Here is a 15,588-nt window from a genome sequence, read left to right as displayed (position 1 = left end):
AACGTAGTTTAAAGCCGGCATGTGGCAGCTGGTCTTTTCCCACGGTGTTCACGGCAGCTCGAGGAAGTTCAAGAATGGACTGGACCATCGTACTTCCCTTTGCTCCACCTCCGTCGTTTTTTTCACCTATTTTGTCCGAGGGATCCGCTCTTCTACGGTCCTGCGTTTATAATTCCGACGACGACGACAAAGAGCTAACTGGGAATGCAAAGTAAGAACCCCCGTTTCTGAACGTTTTTGTGGTCACAGGACAACGATACCTTTGAATCGACGGTTTTGCAAACACTTGTTAACGTATAGATACTATCTGTCCTGAAATTATCTTGTAAGAAGAGATCGTTGTTTTGTCCTGTGAAAAGTTTACGTTTGTTTATGGAAGATCGTTTTAACGTTATACTTCGTACGTAATTTGATCACTGTATTGCGAATAAGATTGCAAATAAAAGGAGTTTAACGTGTGTCGTTCCAAGTTAAAGAAGTTACGTTAAAAAACATAGGAAATGGATAAGAGTAGAAACATTGGGAACTCGTCATCTTTCAGAAAGCGAATATCACTGAAACAAGGAAAAGAAAAGACGGTGAAAGTAGGAAGAGATCGACACAATCGATGACGGCGTGCAACAGAGGAAGGGGATCAATTTATGTCGTGAACAGGATATCGAATAAATTCTAGTTCGACTCGGATCCATGGAAGATTCTAATTTTAAACAACACGTTCGACTCGACTGTTGCGATATCTCTAGCCTCCTATGAATCTCGCAGTATACATGAAAAAAAGACAAACTTTCTCTATTTTAAACGATCGCCTCCTGTTACATTTCACTGGAACGAGGAAAAGGCAGAGAAGATACATCTAGGAAGATGGCAATCGACGATGTCGTGCAGCTGAAGCTTCTACTCGCAGCTGGTTAACCTGTATATCAGATTCTACCGGAAATCATCAATTTTCTACGACGTTAAATGTATTAATACTCTACTTGCTGCCTGGATTCAGAACGAAATCTCCTAAATTTTATATAATACAATTTTATATATATAATATATAAATATATATTATATATAGAAAATATTATACGTAGGAGGATATCGGATCCGTAAAGAAGATTCATCTGTGTTCACGCATTCATCTCAATTGCAAAATTCCAGAGGATATCGCTTCGGACCGGGAAAATGATATTTCGTAGTCTGCCGGTCAGATTCGGCGGGTATAGAGGATATTATACATGGGTGTGGCTGTCGAAATAGGGGTGGAATGGAGGAATAGAACCCGTAGCGGTTTATGTAAATCAAATGCTACGCGTAGGGATGCCGTCTAATCAAAGATTTCTCCTCTACCCTACTTCCAGTTCGCTGAAATTCAATCTCTTGAGCTTACATTGTGTCTTTGTTTCGTCTTCCTTCGATTAAAACTGTCATAATGTATTTATGCGGGTATTCTAATTGGCCTAGCGCGTCTAGCGTGCCACGGTATTACGTAATTGTAACAGATAATTTTGCAGCTTTGATAATTTCAGTTTAACAGAATTTTAATTCAACCGGCTTAAATGCGGAAACCTGAATCTGCAACGGAAAAGCTTTGAAAGTTCCTAACCACTTCCTGTGCGAAAGTTTCATAGCTCAAGTTACTCGACATCCTTCCGAAATAATCGCAAGGAATAGTGAATCGATAATTATCTTAAAAGACGATAACACAAATAGAACAATGACGAACAAGCGAAGGAAGGAGCATAAACGCAACAAAGGAAGAAAAGACGAAACTAATATAGGGAAACCGATGTCCGATAAAGCTTCAGTCCTATTCGTGGACCTATTCGAACATAGCTGCCGGAGGGTAATAGTTCGTTAAAAAGAATCTCGAGATGCTTCCGGAAGAGGCACGTGTTCTTGTCGGGTATCGTCGTCGACGAGAGCGGAACGGAGCAGCTGGCACAGATTTCATTAATTAAGCGCTCGTTGCTTCCACAACGGCGCTTCGAACGTAATTGAATCAGTCCTGGCAAAGCGTTTCGGAGAAGTGACAAAGACTGAGCGGTCGAGAAAGAGAAAGAGAGCACATCATCGGGCAGCGTGACGTATCTAACAAAGATTAAACTGCGTCAAGATCGGCCAATTCGACTCGAAACTAAATGGTATCCGGATCGTATTGGATTCACCTTTTTGCGCGGTGGTTACCGGTTTAATTGCACGTTAAATCGGATAATCGGTTCGCGTCAAATATAACAGCATTAGCCGGTTTTCTTTCTACCGCCGAGCGTCGATTTCCCTGATCGATTCGCCGATCCGCCTCATCCTCACGGAACCTTTAATTTTCCCTCTACCCGAGAATCACCGAGTCAATTTCTACAATATTTTCCGTATACACGTATTGGTTTAACGTCAGATTGCTTTGGCAGTTTCAATTAAACTTGAAAATATTGGAATTCGAAAGGAGGGAATGGAGCCAGAAGCAGTTCTTAACCCGCTGACTCTTTGGTGTTACAGTTCTCGTAGCATGTCTTGACGAGTAGGAGAGGCTCTTCAACGGGGTTTTCGGCAGACAAGGGTTCTCCAAAATGGCGGGCGGTCAGCAGCTTCCCGAACAGTACACGGTTCCGCAGCTCGCTAGGGTCTTCCACAGCCTGCCGCACCTCAACGTCTCTCTCCACTCGGTCAATAACACCTTTAATCCACATTCCGAAATCTATCTCGAGGTAAGTGCAAATTTGTCTTCTCTGCTGTTTCCTAAATTTTATCCGAAACCTTTCGGTTCTTCGACGAGAAACGAAACTCTCATCGGGATATTATCGTATCTCGTCAATTCCTCGACGATCAGAAGAAATGCGCGAATCGTGTCCACGCCACCGGTAAGTTTCGGCTGGGTCAGCGGAATAAATGGCGTATCGCGTGGTTAACAGAATCGTGATATCAATCCACCGGCTCTGCTCTTTAGTTAGGGCAGTATACGGAAGCAATCCAGGCTCGATTCCGTTTTGGCCAACGTACAGAGAGCATTCCCCTCGATTTCAAGCAAAATGTTCCTCGATGCTTTCCCCGTCCTAAAGAAATGAGAGATTCTTTGGCAATGCTCCGTGAACCGAGCATTCGTCGAGATAGTTGCAAGCGTTGGATCCATTTCTGAAACGAATCAAAAAGTTGTTTGGCTAAATTTGAATCTTTTGGAGATGTGGTGGTTCGATGGAATTCGTTGTACATGAGTAGTACAATTTTTATTAAGCTTAATATTAATATTTTAATATCGATGTATGTGTAATACGATATATATGTCGGAGATGAAAGGACATCCCCAGAAAAACCCCAATACCCTAGTCCAGACTTTTACTATAGCTACACTTAAGTAATAAAACTAAGAAATAGTTTTAATGTTCTAATCCGATTTTATGACGATGGGCTTGGGCTCGAAGTGACATAACGGGTCACTAACGTAGCCACGGTCACGGGAGGGACGTGTACCTAACAGAGGTATGGAATAATTATATAGCTCTCCTTAAAAACAATGATTGACCCGAAAGGTGGGGAGAAGAATATATAAGGGCAGTTCCACTTGGACTGTGAGTTCATTCAGATAAGTTTTACTTGTACGTTGAGTCATACGTGTATCGCATCGCATTCGTCATCCCGTTGACCATGGATTCGTTATCGAACCTGAATTCATTGTCATCAGCATCTCGACCATCCGATCGTCGCTATTACTTGTAGCCCCTTGTAATAACCACATTTGTACCAATAAATATCAGCTATAACTGATGGTTCGTCAAACGCCCAAAATTCCAAACTTAACCGGACATATATAAAGTAAAAGCAGCATATCCTATTTTAATCAGATTATCGTTCGACTCGAAGCTTTATTTCGTCTTATTTGCAGTTTCAGAGAAATATGAAAATTGATTACGGAACGTTAAATTCTTTGTTACATGAAAAAAATCATCCTGTAATTCGTGGTTCCAGTTAGCACGTTAATTAGAGTAATCGTTTCACAGGACGTTTTAAAAGCTATTTGAGTTCGAAAATTGGGCGCCGAATCCGCTGTGCGTGAAATAACCGTGAAATCGTCGAGCTCGACGAATCTTATTAATTCTCTCGTTTTGTACCATTTACTCTGGAAATTAATTACCGCGTATAAAATCTGTGGAACTCTGTAAAATAACTAGTGGAGAAACATATTACGTCTCGTTCAATTCGAAAGCGACCGCGACTATCCGTAAAAATATTTCCTTGAATCGTGCTAATTAACAGAGGCGCGCAATCCTCTAGTCGCAGCAAGATGAAATTACACGATGTTCCAGTCCCATCGGACGTTCGAATCCTCGTTTTTCCACTTATTTTCTTTGCCCCTCTGCCTCGTATTTTATTGACCATCGCCACACGTCCGTCGACGAGAGTGAATTACCTCGTGTTCCCGTGTCTTTCGACGAAACTCTATACGAATGAACGATAATGACGTGTTAATCGACTGGCATTCTTTTTCGTCAACCGCGCCGGGTCTACCTGGATCCAGTCGCGTGCCGCTCGTTTCAAATCTGAAATCTTCACCGTTTATCGTCTGTCCGCGTGTTATTCGCGAACTGACGCAAACGCGTTCGTGAAACGTGATCGTATCGCGATAGTGTGCGAATAAAATGTTAACGACGTGCACGTAAAGTATTCGCGAACTGTTTATCGGTGAATACGCCTCGTAAAAACCGTTCGAGAGGATGAAATATCTCGATTGACAGACGTAACCTTTTCCGCGAACGTTCGACGAAAGCGGGAAAAATGACGGTGACCTACCCCGAAGGAAACGGGTATCCCAGACGCCACGAAACAGTTCCTCGGTACGTTTTTTTTATTCGGGCGAAGTGTTTCCAGTTTCTTGTCCCGTCCAGACGGATAGCTGTCCAAAAGGTAGCTGTATCGAGGAAAGAATCGCGCGGTTCGGCGTAACAAAGTGGAAGAGAAAGAGAAAGAAAGGTGAAGGAAAGAAGAGACAGGACACGGCCGGGATGAGAAGCGAAGAGGAAAAAGGATGAAGAGAAACGCAGCTGGATGCCACGAGTGCACGAGAATCCAAGCTGTGTGTAACTGGAAAGCACAATGGCCGGGAAAGCTCAAACAATGCACAAAGGCTTTCGTATAATACGCCTGGGGCAACGTGTGGGCTTTAACGGGCTCGAAACGTCAGACCGCTAACTAGCGATGGGCTCAAGACACTTCCAATCGCTTCGAATAGTATCTCCAGTCAGTCACATGATATTTCCGAGTTAACGGTTACCGAATTAGCCTGTTATCGTTCCGTCTTCGTGATCCTTCAGAGGTTTCCACAATTAGATGTGAAACTAACGCGAACATTGATCGTTCGTTTCACGTGCCATCACTGTTATCCTGTATCGTAATTATTAAAAATAATATCAATAACTTCGAGATTTCTAAGGCCTTCGAAAATGAATCGGACTTCGCTAAACTAAAAACACGAAACGGCGAAAACCAATGTAAATTACAAAATTTTTTATCGAAACGGTTGCGATCGATGTTCATTGTGAGATACTTGAAACTACGTCGCATTCAAATTTCAATCAGTCAACGTACGATTATATTTCCATATATTAATAAAATATCGTGGAAGAATAATCCTGCACTTTTACCCCGACAAAAGTTACCGAACGTAGTAGAACAACATCGATATTTCACGTTTCGGTACGAACCTTTCCCCATCGCTGCTTACGCGGTATTCTCTCCCTCTACCACAGCAACCTCTTGCCCCGTACTCCAAAAGCATCGGGTTCTCGTGCCTCTCGACAAGAAGTACGATCGCCTGGTGCAACGTCTTTCGTTGCAGATGTCGAGGGCATGGGCAACATATTACTACGGGATCAAGACGGATATATCGTTGCGTTTGAGCAATTCGATTGTCGCTCGTTCGCGAGATTTCCTGGGGAAGAGGTGCGTGCAACGGTGCTCACGTACATTGATCCTTTTCCTGTAATCGGCGAAACGAACGCTGTCCGCCCAATTATCGTAGCGGCAGGTGCCGGATAACGAGAGCAACAGGAGGAAGTAGCACGTGTTTTGACAACGTTCATATCGTACGAGAGCTCGCAATCGAATTGTGAAATTTGTATAATTTTCAATTTCGATTTGGGGTCAAAATTTATGAGTGTGAATATTTGTGCCAAGTAATTATTTGTTTGCACGCTGCGTCAGCGATGTACATAAACCTTGACTGCAATATAAATGTACGATCGTATTTAATCTTTTATTTCCTTTCTTTTTTTTTTTTCTTGTTTCAATTTCATGAAATCGTTGAAAAAAGGTCGAAGGAACAAGAATGTGTAACGACCTCGATAAATTCGCGAATAACAAGCATTTGCCGGTTAATGAGCACATCCATATCGATACCGATCGTGGATTACGCTTTCATTACCGCATACAGAGCGTTTCCTGTTTCCTGTTCCAGTTTCTCATCAATCATATTTCTTGTTCATGCGTTTTCAATCATCGTAGATTACAGAGGAAAGATTCCAGTTTCTCTCGCGTCGTTGTTTCTCGTATCCAGCTTTCCTTCGCTTCCTCTTTTGTCTGCCATTTTTCTTTACCCCCCTCCCTCCTTCCCCCGCCTGTCCTTCCACTACTTCGTTGCTGCTTTTTCTGCTTCAGTCAACCGGTGGATATTTCATTTTTCCCTTTCTTTCAGCCTGTTTAACGTTTTCTTTCTGTTCCTTCGTAAGTTCCATTAACGTGCCGTTTTATGCGCTATTTCCGCCATTTTCTGCCTTTGAATCGAAACAGATGGAATTACCTTCAGCGTATAACGGAATTAAATAATACAGATATTCCGCTTTTCATAATATTCCTTCCCAGTATCGTCTGTTCTGTATCAAGTTATACGCTATATACCTGAATGAACGTTCGAACGTCTTTAAATTGGCATAATATCGGCGGATCGCTCGAAATCGTTCAACGATCGTACGAACCGTCAGAAACGAAAAGTGAAAAAGAGGAAGAAAAGAGAGGAAGGTAAATAGCGTCATAACGTGGAACGTTCACACTGGCCTGGTTGATCGTAGTATATCGGTGACATCGAAAGCGTGCGAAATTTAGCTGGCATGCACACGCAGACACGTTACTCTCGTATGCGTCGTCGGTAGGGTAGTCAGCGAAGGAGAAGCCTCGAGGAAACGCCTGTCTGAGCACCCTCGACGCAACACGAGCTCTGGTAATTGGGTCCCCGGCTATTGTTCCTGCTGCTTGAAAATATTTCACGAAACGCCCGCTGCAACGACACCGCCGCGCCGGGTAATTAAATCGTGAGATGGCGTTTTGTCGTATCTTTCATCGTTTGTTTTCTAACCTCCAATTCGACCGTAGATTAACGATCTCTCTCTCTCTCTCTCTCTCTTTTACCACCTCTACCGCCTCTGTCTTTTTCATTTTCGTACAAATCGGTTTGTAGAAATTACCGTTTCATTACGCAAATTTTCTTTCGTCGTATCTTGTTACATTGCCATGTTAAATAGACAATTTCCATAATGTTTGAAGTTGAAAAAAGAAAAGAGGAAGAAAGAACTGACGACCTCTGGTACCGAAGTGCGTGACTGCCTTAAAGAAGGGCACTGTACTTTAGTTAAGAGGATTTTTGTTCCAAAGGTATCTCACGTACTTACAAACGCCTTGAAAGAAATCGGAAAAAAGCTCGGGTACGACGACCCTGCTGGTAACCCTCTCTCGTTCATTCTATTTTCAGATTAGCATAACAAGTAGATAATATGACACAACTTAATTATACTGTCGCAATTTAAAGGATTACCATACCGTAGAGGTTTAAGCCAATGTACGTGCAAATAGGGATATTATCGATCGAGATTAACGACGGGAGGTATCTTAATTAATTTCACATACGTCCATCTCCTCGTAACGAGTCATTTTCTTTTTATCCATATAGTAACGAAACCATGTCATTCTCAATGTCCACGTTTGATAATTAAAATGTTCAATACCCTTTCCCATGTATTTAGTAAAATTACGCAATATTCACTGCGCAATTATTTCCCTCCCTTGATAGAAAGTCATTTTCCGTGTACAGAAAATTCGTTCCGATGGATTAACTACCGTAAATTACGTTTTATGTAACGCAAAGTACTTACGCGACTTAATCGAAGTATCGAATATTTAAAAATCGTCGAAAGTATCCAGAGATTTACACACCATGTGCCTCGATTGATAAAATCAGGGAAACAATTCAGATCAACCAGCGATTTTTGCCAACAAATTTTTCAAACGTTTCCGAGAATAGATGGAGTTGTGATTGCCCTCTCAACAAGATAAGTCTCTCGGCACTGCAAAGAGCTTGTTTAATGTGGCACAAACGCGGCGGATTTTTCTGATTAAAGTCGATTTACAACGAACGTTCCTGCTAATTCCACTGATCGTTGTTCGGGGCGGGCTCCTACTCTCTTTCCCTCTTCGCCAGTCACTCGAATAAACGCGTCCGAGTTCTTTACGCGTCGACGTTCTGCCACGGACACAACGAAAAGAGAAGGAAAGGAAGTAGAACGTTTCTACGATTCGTCGACTACGAACGTGACGGCTACGTGGTGTAAACGTGAAGAGGAACACGAAGTCGCACGTGTTACGTTGCGACACGGAACAAACAGAATGGTGTCGAAAAACACAGTCGAGATCCTTTTCACTTACGAACTCGATCATTCAGATTCCAGCAGAGTTCTGTAACGTGACGATATAAAAGAACCAAGTATGCTAACAGGGCAAAAGAAACAACGCGTTTTTCGAACGATGCAAGAAGAGAGGGCGGTGAAGCCCGTATTTACTCTTTCAGAGGTTCGCGAGTCTCGAAAGAGAATTCATTTGCGATTTTATGTGCTACCTTCCTAGACAACCGGGTCCCATGAAGTTCGAGCACGCCCTTTCCGCACGTCCCTTCTTTTCTCTCTCTCTCTCTCTCTCTCTTTTTCTCTCTTTCTCTCTCTTCCTCTATCTCGAGTACACTTCCGGATTTATTCCAGAGCTTCTGTCGCACTAGGTGCAACGACCGTCTTCAGTTCGTGTTCCGTAAACTGTAAACAGAGGCTTGCTGTCTAGACGCGATTCAGGTCTCGAAATTCGGCCACTCTTTCTACCTCTATCTTTGACTATCAAGCTTCAAACGAGAGTAATTAATACAGTAAGAATGGCTATTACAATTCATGTTATATCTGTGCTGTAGCTGCAGCAACGCAACCAAACAGAAATCGTTTCCAAACCAACTTATTTGCTTTCCTGTAGTATTGATTTTCGAAAAGTTTGCCTAGAAAATAATCTAGGTGGATAATGTCAAGAAATCGCATTAGCATAGAAAAACTGCATACGTTCGATTCTTCCGATCGTAGAGCAACCGTACGTGCGAAATTCAGCTCGACGCGCAACGAGGTTTGTTTGGAAGAAAAGCATATCGGTTGCCGGCTGGGAAATGCGCCAGTGAAAGAAAGATTTTCCATAAATTCACACGTCTCTCTGTATCATTCGTCTTCAACTACTCGAAACTGTCGCTGAAGTTCTCGACAAAAGTGAGGAACAGATATCTCCCTGATGGCTAGCATCACGGTTTGCGATCATTTTCTTTTCTCTGTCTCCAACTTGGCGACACATATCTGCTTTTTCTTTGCGAATCGGTTGTGCTACTCGGTACCTCGGTATCGTTGCTGGATAACTCGGTTTCTCTGCCACCGATGATCGTTCGAGGATTTTTAAGGATGTAATTATCTACATCGAACGCGATATTTAAGATATTTTGCGGGTTTCGTTAACCAGTTAGCTATTGCAACCTCTTTGAAAAGTGTGTACCTAAAATGTGTCGCGAAAAGTAAGCGATGACGAGTATACTCGTCAAACACAGAGTATATGTGATTGTTATAATAGAGAATTGAGTAATAAAATTACTGTTTTATTTTCCTTACGCATGACGAGTAAACTCGCGTCACAACACAAAATATCGCCATTTCTTCATGACGAGCATACTCGTCAAAAACGTTCTTCCTTCTTTTATACGAATCGAGGTAATGAAATAATTTCTTGTCAGTGGAATTCCATTTCTAAATTTGGAAAAAATGTAAAACATCAAATTGTCAAACATCTTCGTTATATATTTTCAAACTATTGTATTCGACTTTGCTTTGTTCGCGTCGCTTCAGCAATTTCTTTCCAAAAGCATTGTTCGAAACAGTCGAAATGGACGTAGCATCTAGCTGTTTTCAATATTCATCATACGTTTTGAAATATGTAACACTCGCAATCGTGTTGTTCAGTCTAGAGAACATTCGCACCAATTAAATAAATTATACTTCAGTTTGTTATTAACCGGCCGGTGTAATAAACTGACAAACTGACTGAAATTAAAATTCGTCTCTCATTTTAATTTCATTATTGTCCTTATATTCGAACCGCTTTAAAAAGCCCTAAACTTTGCTACGATTTTTGTGCGACAGTTAATATCCCTGCAAATGAAAATTTTGCCGTTATCGCCGTTTGTTACACGTGGAAACATAGAGACGACCGGCTTCCGCGAAAAATCACAGGCATCGAGAATTATAGGCGAAGTTTATCGATGTCGCGTAAATAATGAAATGCAATATGTACATACACCGGTCGATGTAACCGGTTTCACGGGGTGGCACGCGAGCCGCGAGGGTGGTTGACCCCACGGTGGCGTGCAGGCCTTTGAGTAACACGACAGAAAAATCAAATCTTCCGCGAGTCACAGCAACAACGACAGTGCGATACACCTTTCGAGCGTACTAAGCTTCCTCGCTAAACAGAATATGCGATAGCACTCTCCGCTATGCGTTAATCCACCCTTTACCAAACCAGATGGATTAATAGAATAACGACGATAAAAGTTATTACACAGCTGATAACGACGACACGATTTATCTTTGTTGGATCACGGATCCAATATAGCTCGCATGAAAAAATTCAATTGACCATCGCCATTAAAAAATAATTTCAGTCGTGAAATTCGGTTATTCCATAATAGTCTCGCCTGTGCTTTTTCGATCCTAGATTTTTGAATCCTATCATCTCACAGAAGCCACTTCGATCAATTGCATAAATCGAAAAGCAAAGAAAGACGACAATGCTAATTGTAAAGACAATGCATTTTGCTAATTTGCCTTACCGTTACTTTACTGTTACTCGTGTCATCTTACAGCGAATGACCCCGTGGTAATAAATAAAAATGAAATTGACCAATCTGGCTCCTTAGAGGTTCGTATTGCGTATAAAGAAAAATCAATGGGTAAAGAAATGAAATTTCAAATAACAAATATCCATCCGTCTGTCGATAAAACGCATTTACGAGGACAGATTCTTACGAGGGAAGTTTCCGCAGTGTCAATAACGATAACAAATACAGCAACTTGTAGCGGCGATTTCGAAAACTTTTCAATCTTCCCTCGTAATGCCTAAGATACTGGCGGCAATCGGCGATCGGCGATCGGCGAGCATTCTGGAGCACGTGAATTCACTATGATTCACTCGGTGTGAGTCACTGTACGGCGAGCGACGATCTTCGCGAGACAGGCGGATCACCTTTCGACATCCTTGCAGGCAGTTAATTAGCGCGAACAAGAGCAACAAGCGTGTTCTATAGCGGCGTTCGCTAATAATATGCTCCGATCGAGCGTAACCGGTGGTCCCGATTAGCGCACGCATCCGTCGGCGATCGGCCGCGATTCGGTTCAACGTTCGCGTTATCGGGCCGGGAAATTAAGAGAACGTCGAGTCTAGTCGCGGATGTCCGCGTGGTTACTGGAAATACTCGTTCGCGTCGCATTTCTTTTAGATCGCCGCCGAGTGTGACGTTTGTGTTCTGCGTGGTGATACCTCGTGCTCCACGATATCGAGACGGTTATTGCAATTTTTATGCGTTCAGGAAGTCGAGTTTTAAGCTTAATTAACGGTACTGGTCGCGTGAGCGGCAGCTACGAATAATCATTAATTAGAAAGTAGCTGGGAAGCTTCTCTGATCTCTCTCCCTCTCTCCCTCCTCTCTCTCTCTCTCTCTCTCTCTCTTTCGCTCTCTAACAAGGAGTCATTAGCGCTCGCAGGAAATTTTGGAAAAAGAAAAACGAAAGACACGAAAGAAAACGGAGCATCCGGGCGATGGTTTTAGATTTAATTAAACCTCGAGATTTCCGTCTACGCCGAAAGAAACACTACTCGAACGTTAATTGCCAGAAAAATAAGGCGAATGCAAACGGTGGTGCGGGGGAAGGAAAAACGGAAACGATAAAAATGAGATAAGGAGGTGGTATACGCGAATGGTTTTATTAAAGATGCACGGCGATAACTAACGTTTAACTTTAATTAACAGAGTCTCGGGATACTTGGAAGTATCCCTGCAGCCTGGTTAATCCTGACGTTGCTGGTGCTCCTGGTTTACCTGGTAACGAGATGCTGCGACCGGAAGCCGCGCCCCAGGAGGTCGATAACCCTGCTGAAGTGTTCGCTGGCCATCCTGGCGTTACTTTGCAGCGGAGCTGTTGCCGTCGGCCTCTACGGTAACGACGACGTGCACAACGGTTTGGTGCAATTGGTGGCCGCCGCAAAGAACGTCGATGGTATTCTCATGGGTGTACGGAATCAGGTTGGTCTGCCATCACGAGATACGTCTGTCTGACACGGACTCTCAAACGTCCTCCTGCCCGATTCTAATTAGATACGCTCCGATAATGATATCGTTATTTGCCTCGTTCCAATTACATAGACGAATATGTCGATTCAGAATGATAATCGATGCTTCGAAATCAATGGCGAACTTGGAAGAACAAATTATGGATGTTTAAGATAGCGATGTTTATGTTGTGCAATGAAATAATTAATCGGAGTAGATTTGTTGGTTCTTTCGAAATTCAATTCGTTGGTTGATGTTTTACTCGATCTATGCATTATTTTTATCTTTTTTTATCGTATTTATAAATTAAATTAAATCATTTGGAGAAAACGTTGTTTTTAGAGAAAGATAAAGGAAACGAAGAATCTTATCTTACTACGTAATGCAAGAAAGATCTTTCCTACTATTTCTGCTCTCTAGCGACGTTCAACGACTGCAAACCTTCGTTCCGTTCATCTTCAGTAGTCGCTTCTCGAAGGAAACATCTCGTCCACTTCAACTTTCTTATTACTACTTGTTCGTTCGTACATTCATGTTTACACTTTAACCGAAAAAATAGAGCTGCAACTCGTTCATAATTAGTTCACGGTCTTGTCTTCTTTTTCTTTTTCTTTTTTACATTTAAATGTTCCTTGATTAGCGCTTTTAATTCGGGTCAAGAATAGCGAGGAGTTTGCGGACAACCGTAATGGAAATAAACCTGAAAGAAGAGAGACTCGTCTCGTGATAAATAATCCGATTTCCAGCCACCAAGGAGATTCCATTTTTTAATTAAAGATCTTTATCTGACGGACTTAATTTAACCGAATCGCGGTAAACGGGATTAAATTCGTTTTTAAAGAATTCGGCGAGTGAATTATCACTCGTGTCCTAGAACTAGCGATTACTTCAATTATTTCCGCGGTAAAGGAAGAAAACATTTTTTTTTTTTATCAGTTTTGGAATTATAGCATAGCGTGATTTTATTGGACATTCGCAAGATCGATCACGATAAAGATGTAAGACGATCCACTGTGCCATTTTTCGTACAATAGCGTTCTATCTTCATTATTATAAAAAAAAACTTCAACATTATAATAAATTCATTTAGTTTGAATAGGCGATTAAATCCAAATTTTCAAAATCTTGACTTATGCCAATGTGATTGTCTGCCATGCGAGAGGATAAAGTTCATTTGTCACCTTTATGCTCGCTTCATTCTCACAAATTACCCTATTAAATATGGCTATCCCGTTAACACTGTGAGTATTACCTTGGCGGTTGAAATCACTTAAAAGGTATTTGCTTTTCAAGACCGACACCATCGAGACGACATTGAAGAAGAAGGTGCAGCTACAGTTGACTGCCTTGGGGGACGATTTCGATGCCCCCGTCAGCAATAAAACCATGCTCGGTCTGCTGTTGGCCGCTCTGCAGAGCATGAAGCAAAACACGAACATCGCCGTGAACCGCAGCTTCGAAATTCGAAAACCGTTGAGCGGAATCAGCTTGGCTGGCGCGATCGGGATGGGAGAGAAGATAGAGCAATTAAGGTGGCCCGTCACCATGGCCGTTCTCAGCGCGCTACTCGTCCTCTGTGTGGTGCTGGTCGTCGGAGTTGCGCGACATTCCAGATGCGTTCTCATAACGTACGTGTTTCTTTTCTTTCGTATGTCTGGCAAAAACCGTGCGAAAACAGGGTTCTCCTGTCCGACTGGATTCAACTCTCTTAAATTACTACGTTTTTGTGCCTTCTCGCAGCTGCAAACGAACGAACGAACGATGGTAATCTTACATCGGTAAATTTCAGAAACGTCTTGACGATGTTAAAAGTTTGAGATAGGATGAGAATCGTTTTGAACATAATTCGACAACACGATACGATAATATTTCATAGTATTTCATGGTAATGTGAATAAATATCAAATAGAAATGTTTGAAGAATATGGGAATAATAGATCGATTAGTTCTGGTTACTGTAATAATCGTTCGCTTTGAAATCTTCTTTTCAGATTTTCCGTGTTTGGATTATTTGCGGTGATAGTCTCGTGGTTGATGGCTTCGCTGTATCTCGCAACTTCAGTGGCCTTAGGTGATCTCTGCGTGTCCCCAGACGGTTACCTAACCAGAGCGGTACCGGCCACTCTAGCCTCTGAGGTTCTTTCGTATTACACGCATTGTGAGAACACGCGCAATAATCCATTCAGCCAGAGATTAAACGACGGTCAAATCGCGGCAAACAACATGAGAGACAACATGAGTACCGTGACCAGGTTGGCACTGGAACTATTCAAGGAACAACAATTGCAGCCGAAATTGACCAGCCTTTCGATCGACGTGAACACCGTAAACAAGCTCATGTCGGGATTAACGACGTTACTTGATTGCAAGCCTCTTCACAAACAATACGTTCATGCCGCGAAGAGCTTATGTCATTTAGGATTGTGAGTTTGGCACTATTTTTTATTCTTTCGCTATTTAACGAGGGCCACGAGAAATTGATGTAACTATATATGTACATGTATCATAAATTCTCAGAATGATACGAAACGCGAATGTACGATTCAAACTATCGATCGCGTTGTTTCTATGGTATTTTGTGTAAACTGTTTACCTGCTGCGAAATGATTGATCGCGGAAGGTTAAAGCACTCCATTAACTATCCGAGATGTAATTAAAGAAATACCGTAACACCGTTGAAATTCTTCAGATACGGACTAACTTTCATGCTGTTGGCGAGCTTAGCCGCGGGACTGTTCTTCACCGTGCTAGTTTGGGTAGACTCTCACACTTGGATCTATATTCGAAAGCGGTGAGTGTGTACGTTTAACGCAACTAAAAGATACAACGCGCGGAGTATGATTAACGAGGACTTTGTTCTAGAAGAGATTACCATCAAGTCGATGAGCAGGACCCGTATCTACCGCCATCGGCAGCTTCGCAGGCGATAGCAGCGCGGACCCTTCGAG

General features: G+C 42.3%; 1 protein-coding gene across 9 annotated transcripts in view; it reads left to right on the top strand.

Moving 5' to 3' along the window:
- Nucleotides 1-15,588, top strand: part of LOC100748668 (protein tweety) — a 40,795-nt gene that overhangs the window by 22,808 nt on the left and 2,399 nt on the right. For 5 of the 9 annotated variants that reach the window (XM_024371423.2, XM_012392178.3, XM_024371420.2 and 2 more), the window contains 6 exons: nucleotides 2,482-2,690; nucleotides 12,341-12,613; nucleotides 13,934-14,268; nucleotides 14,632-15,063; nucleotides 15,330-15,431; nucleotides 15,503-15,572. In XM_024371423.2, the coding sequence (XP_024227191.1) occupies nucleotides 2,553-2,690; nucleotides 12,341-12,613; nucleotides 13,934-14,268; nucleotides 14,632-15,063; nucleotides 15,330-15,431; nucleotides 15,503-15,572 (1,350 nt within the window). In that variant the 5' untranslated portion in view covers nucleotides 2,482-2,552. Of the gene's footprint in view, nucleotides 1-2,481; nucleotides 2,691-12,340; nucleotides 12,614-13,933; nucleotides 14,269-14,631; nucleotides 15,064-15,329; nucleotides 15,432-15,502; nucleotides 15,581-15,588 lie in introns of those variants that run through there. The other 4 variants (XM_033323911.1, XM_033323910.1, XM_024371427.2 and 1 more) reach the window with 3 other exon arrangements.

Source organism: Bombus impatiens, unplaced genomic scaffold (genome assembly GCF_000188095.3).
Source record: "Bombus impatiens unplaced genomic scaffold, BIMP_2.2 scf_1311, whole genome shotgun sequence".
NCBI lineage: Eukaryota > Metazoa > Arthropoda > Insecta > Hymenoptera > Apidae > Bombus > Bombus impatiens.
This window is presented reverse-complemented; position numbering and strand designations above follow the sequence as displayed.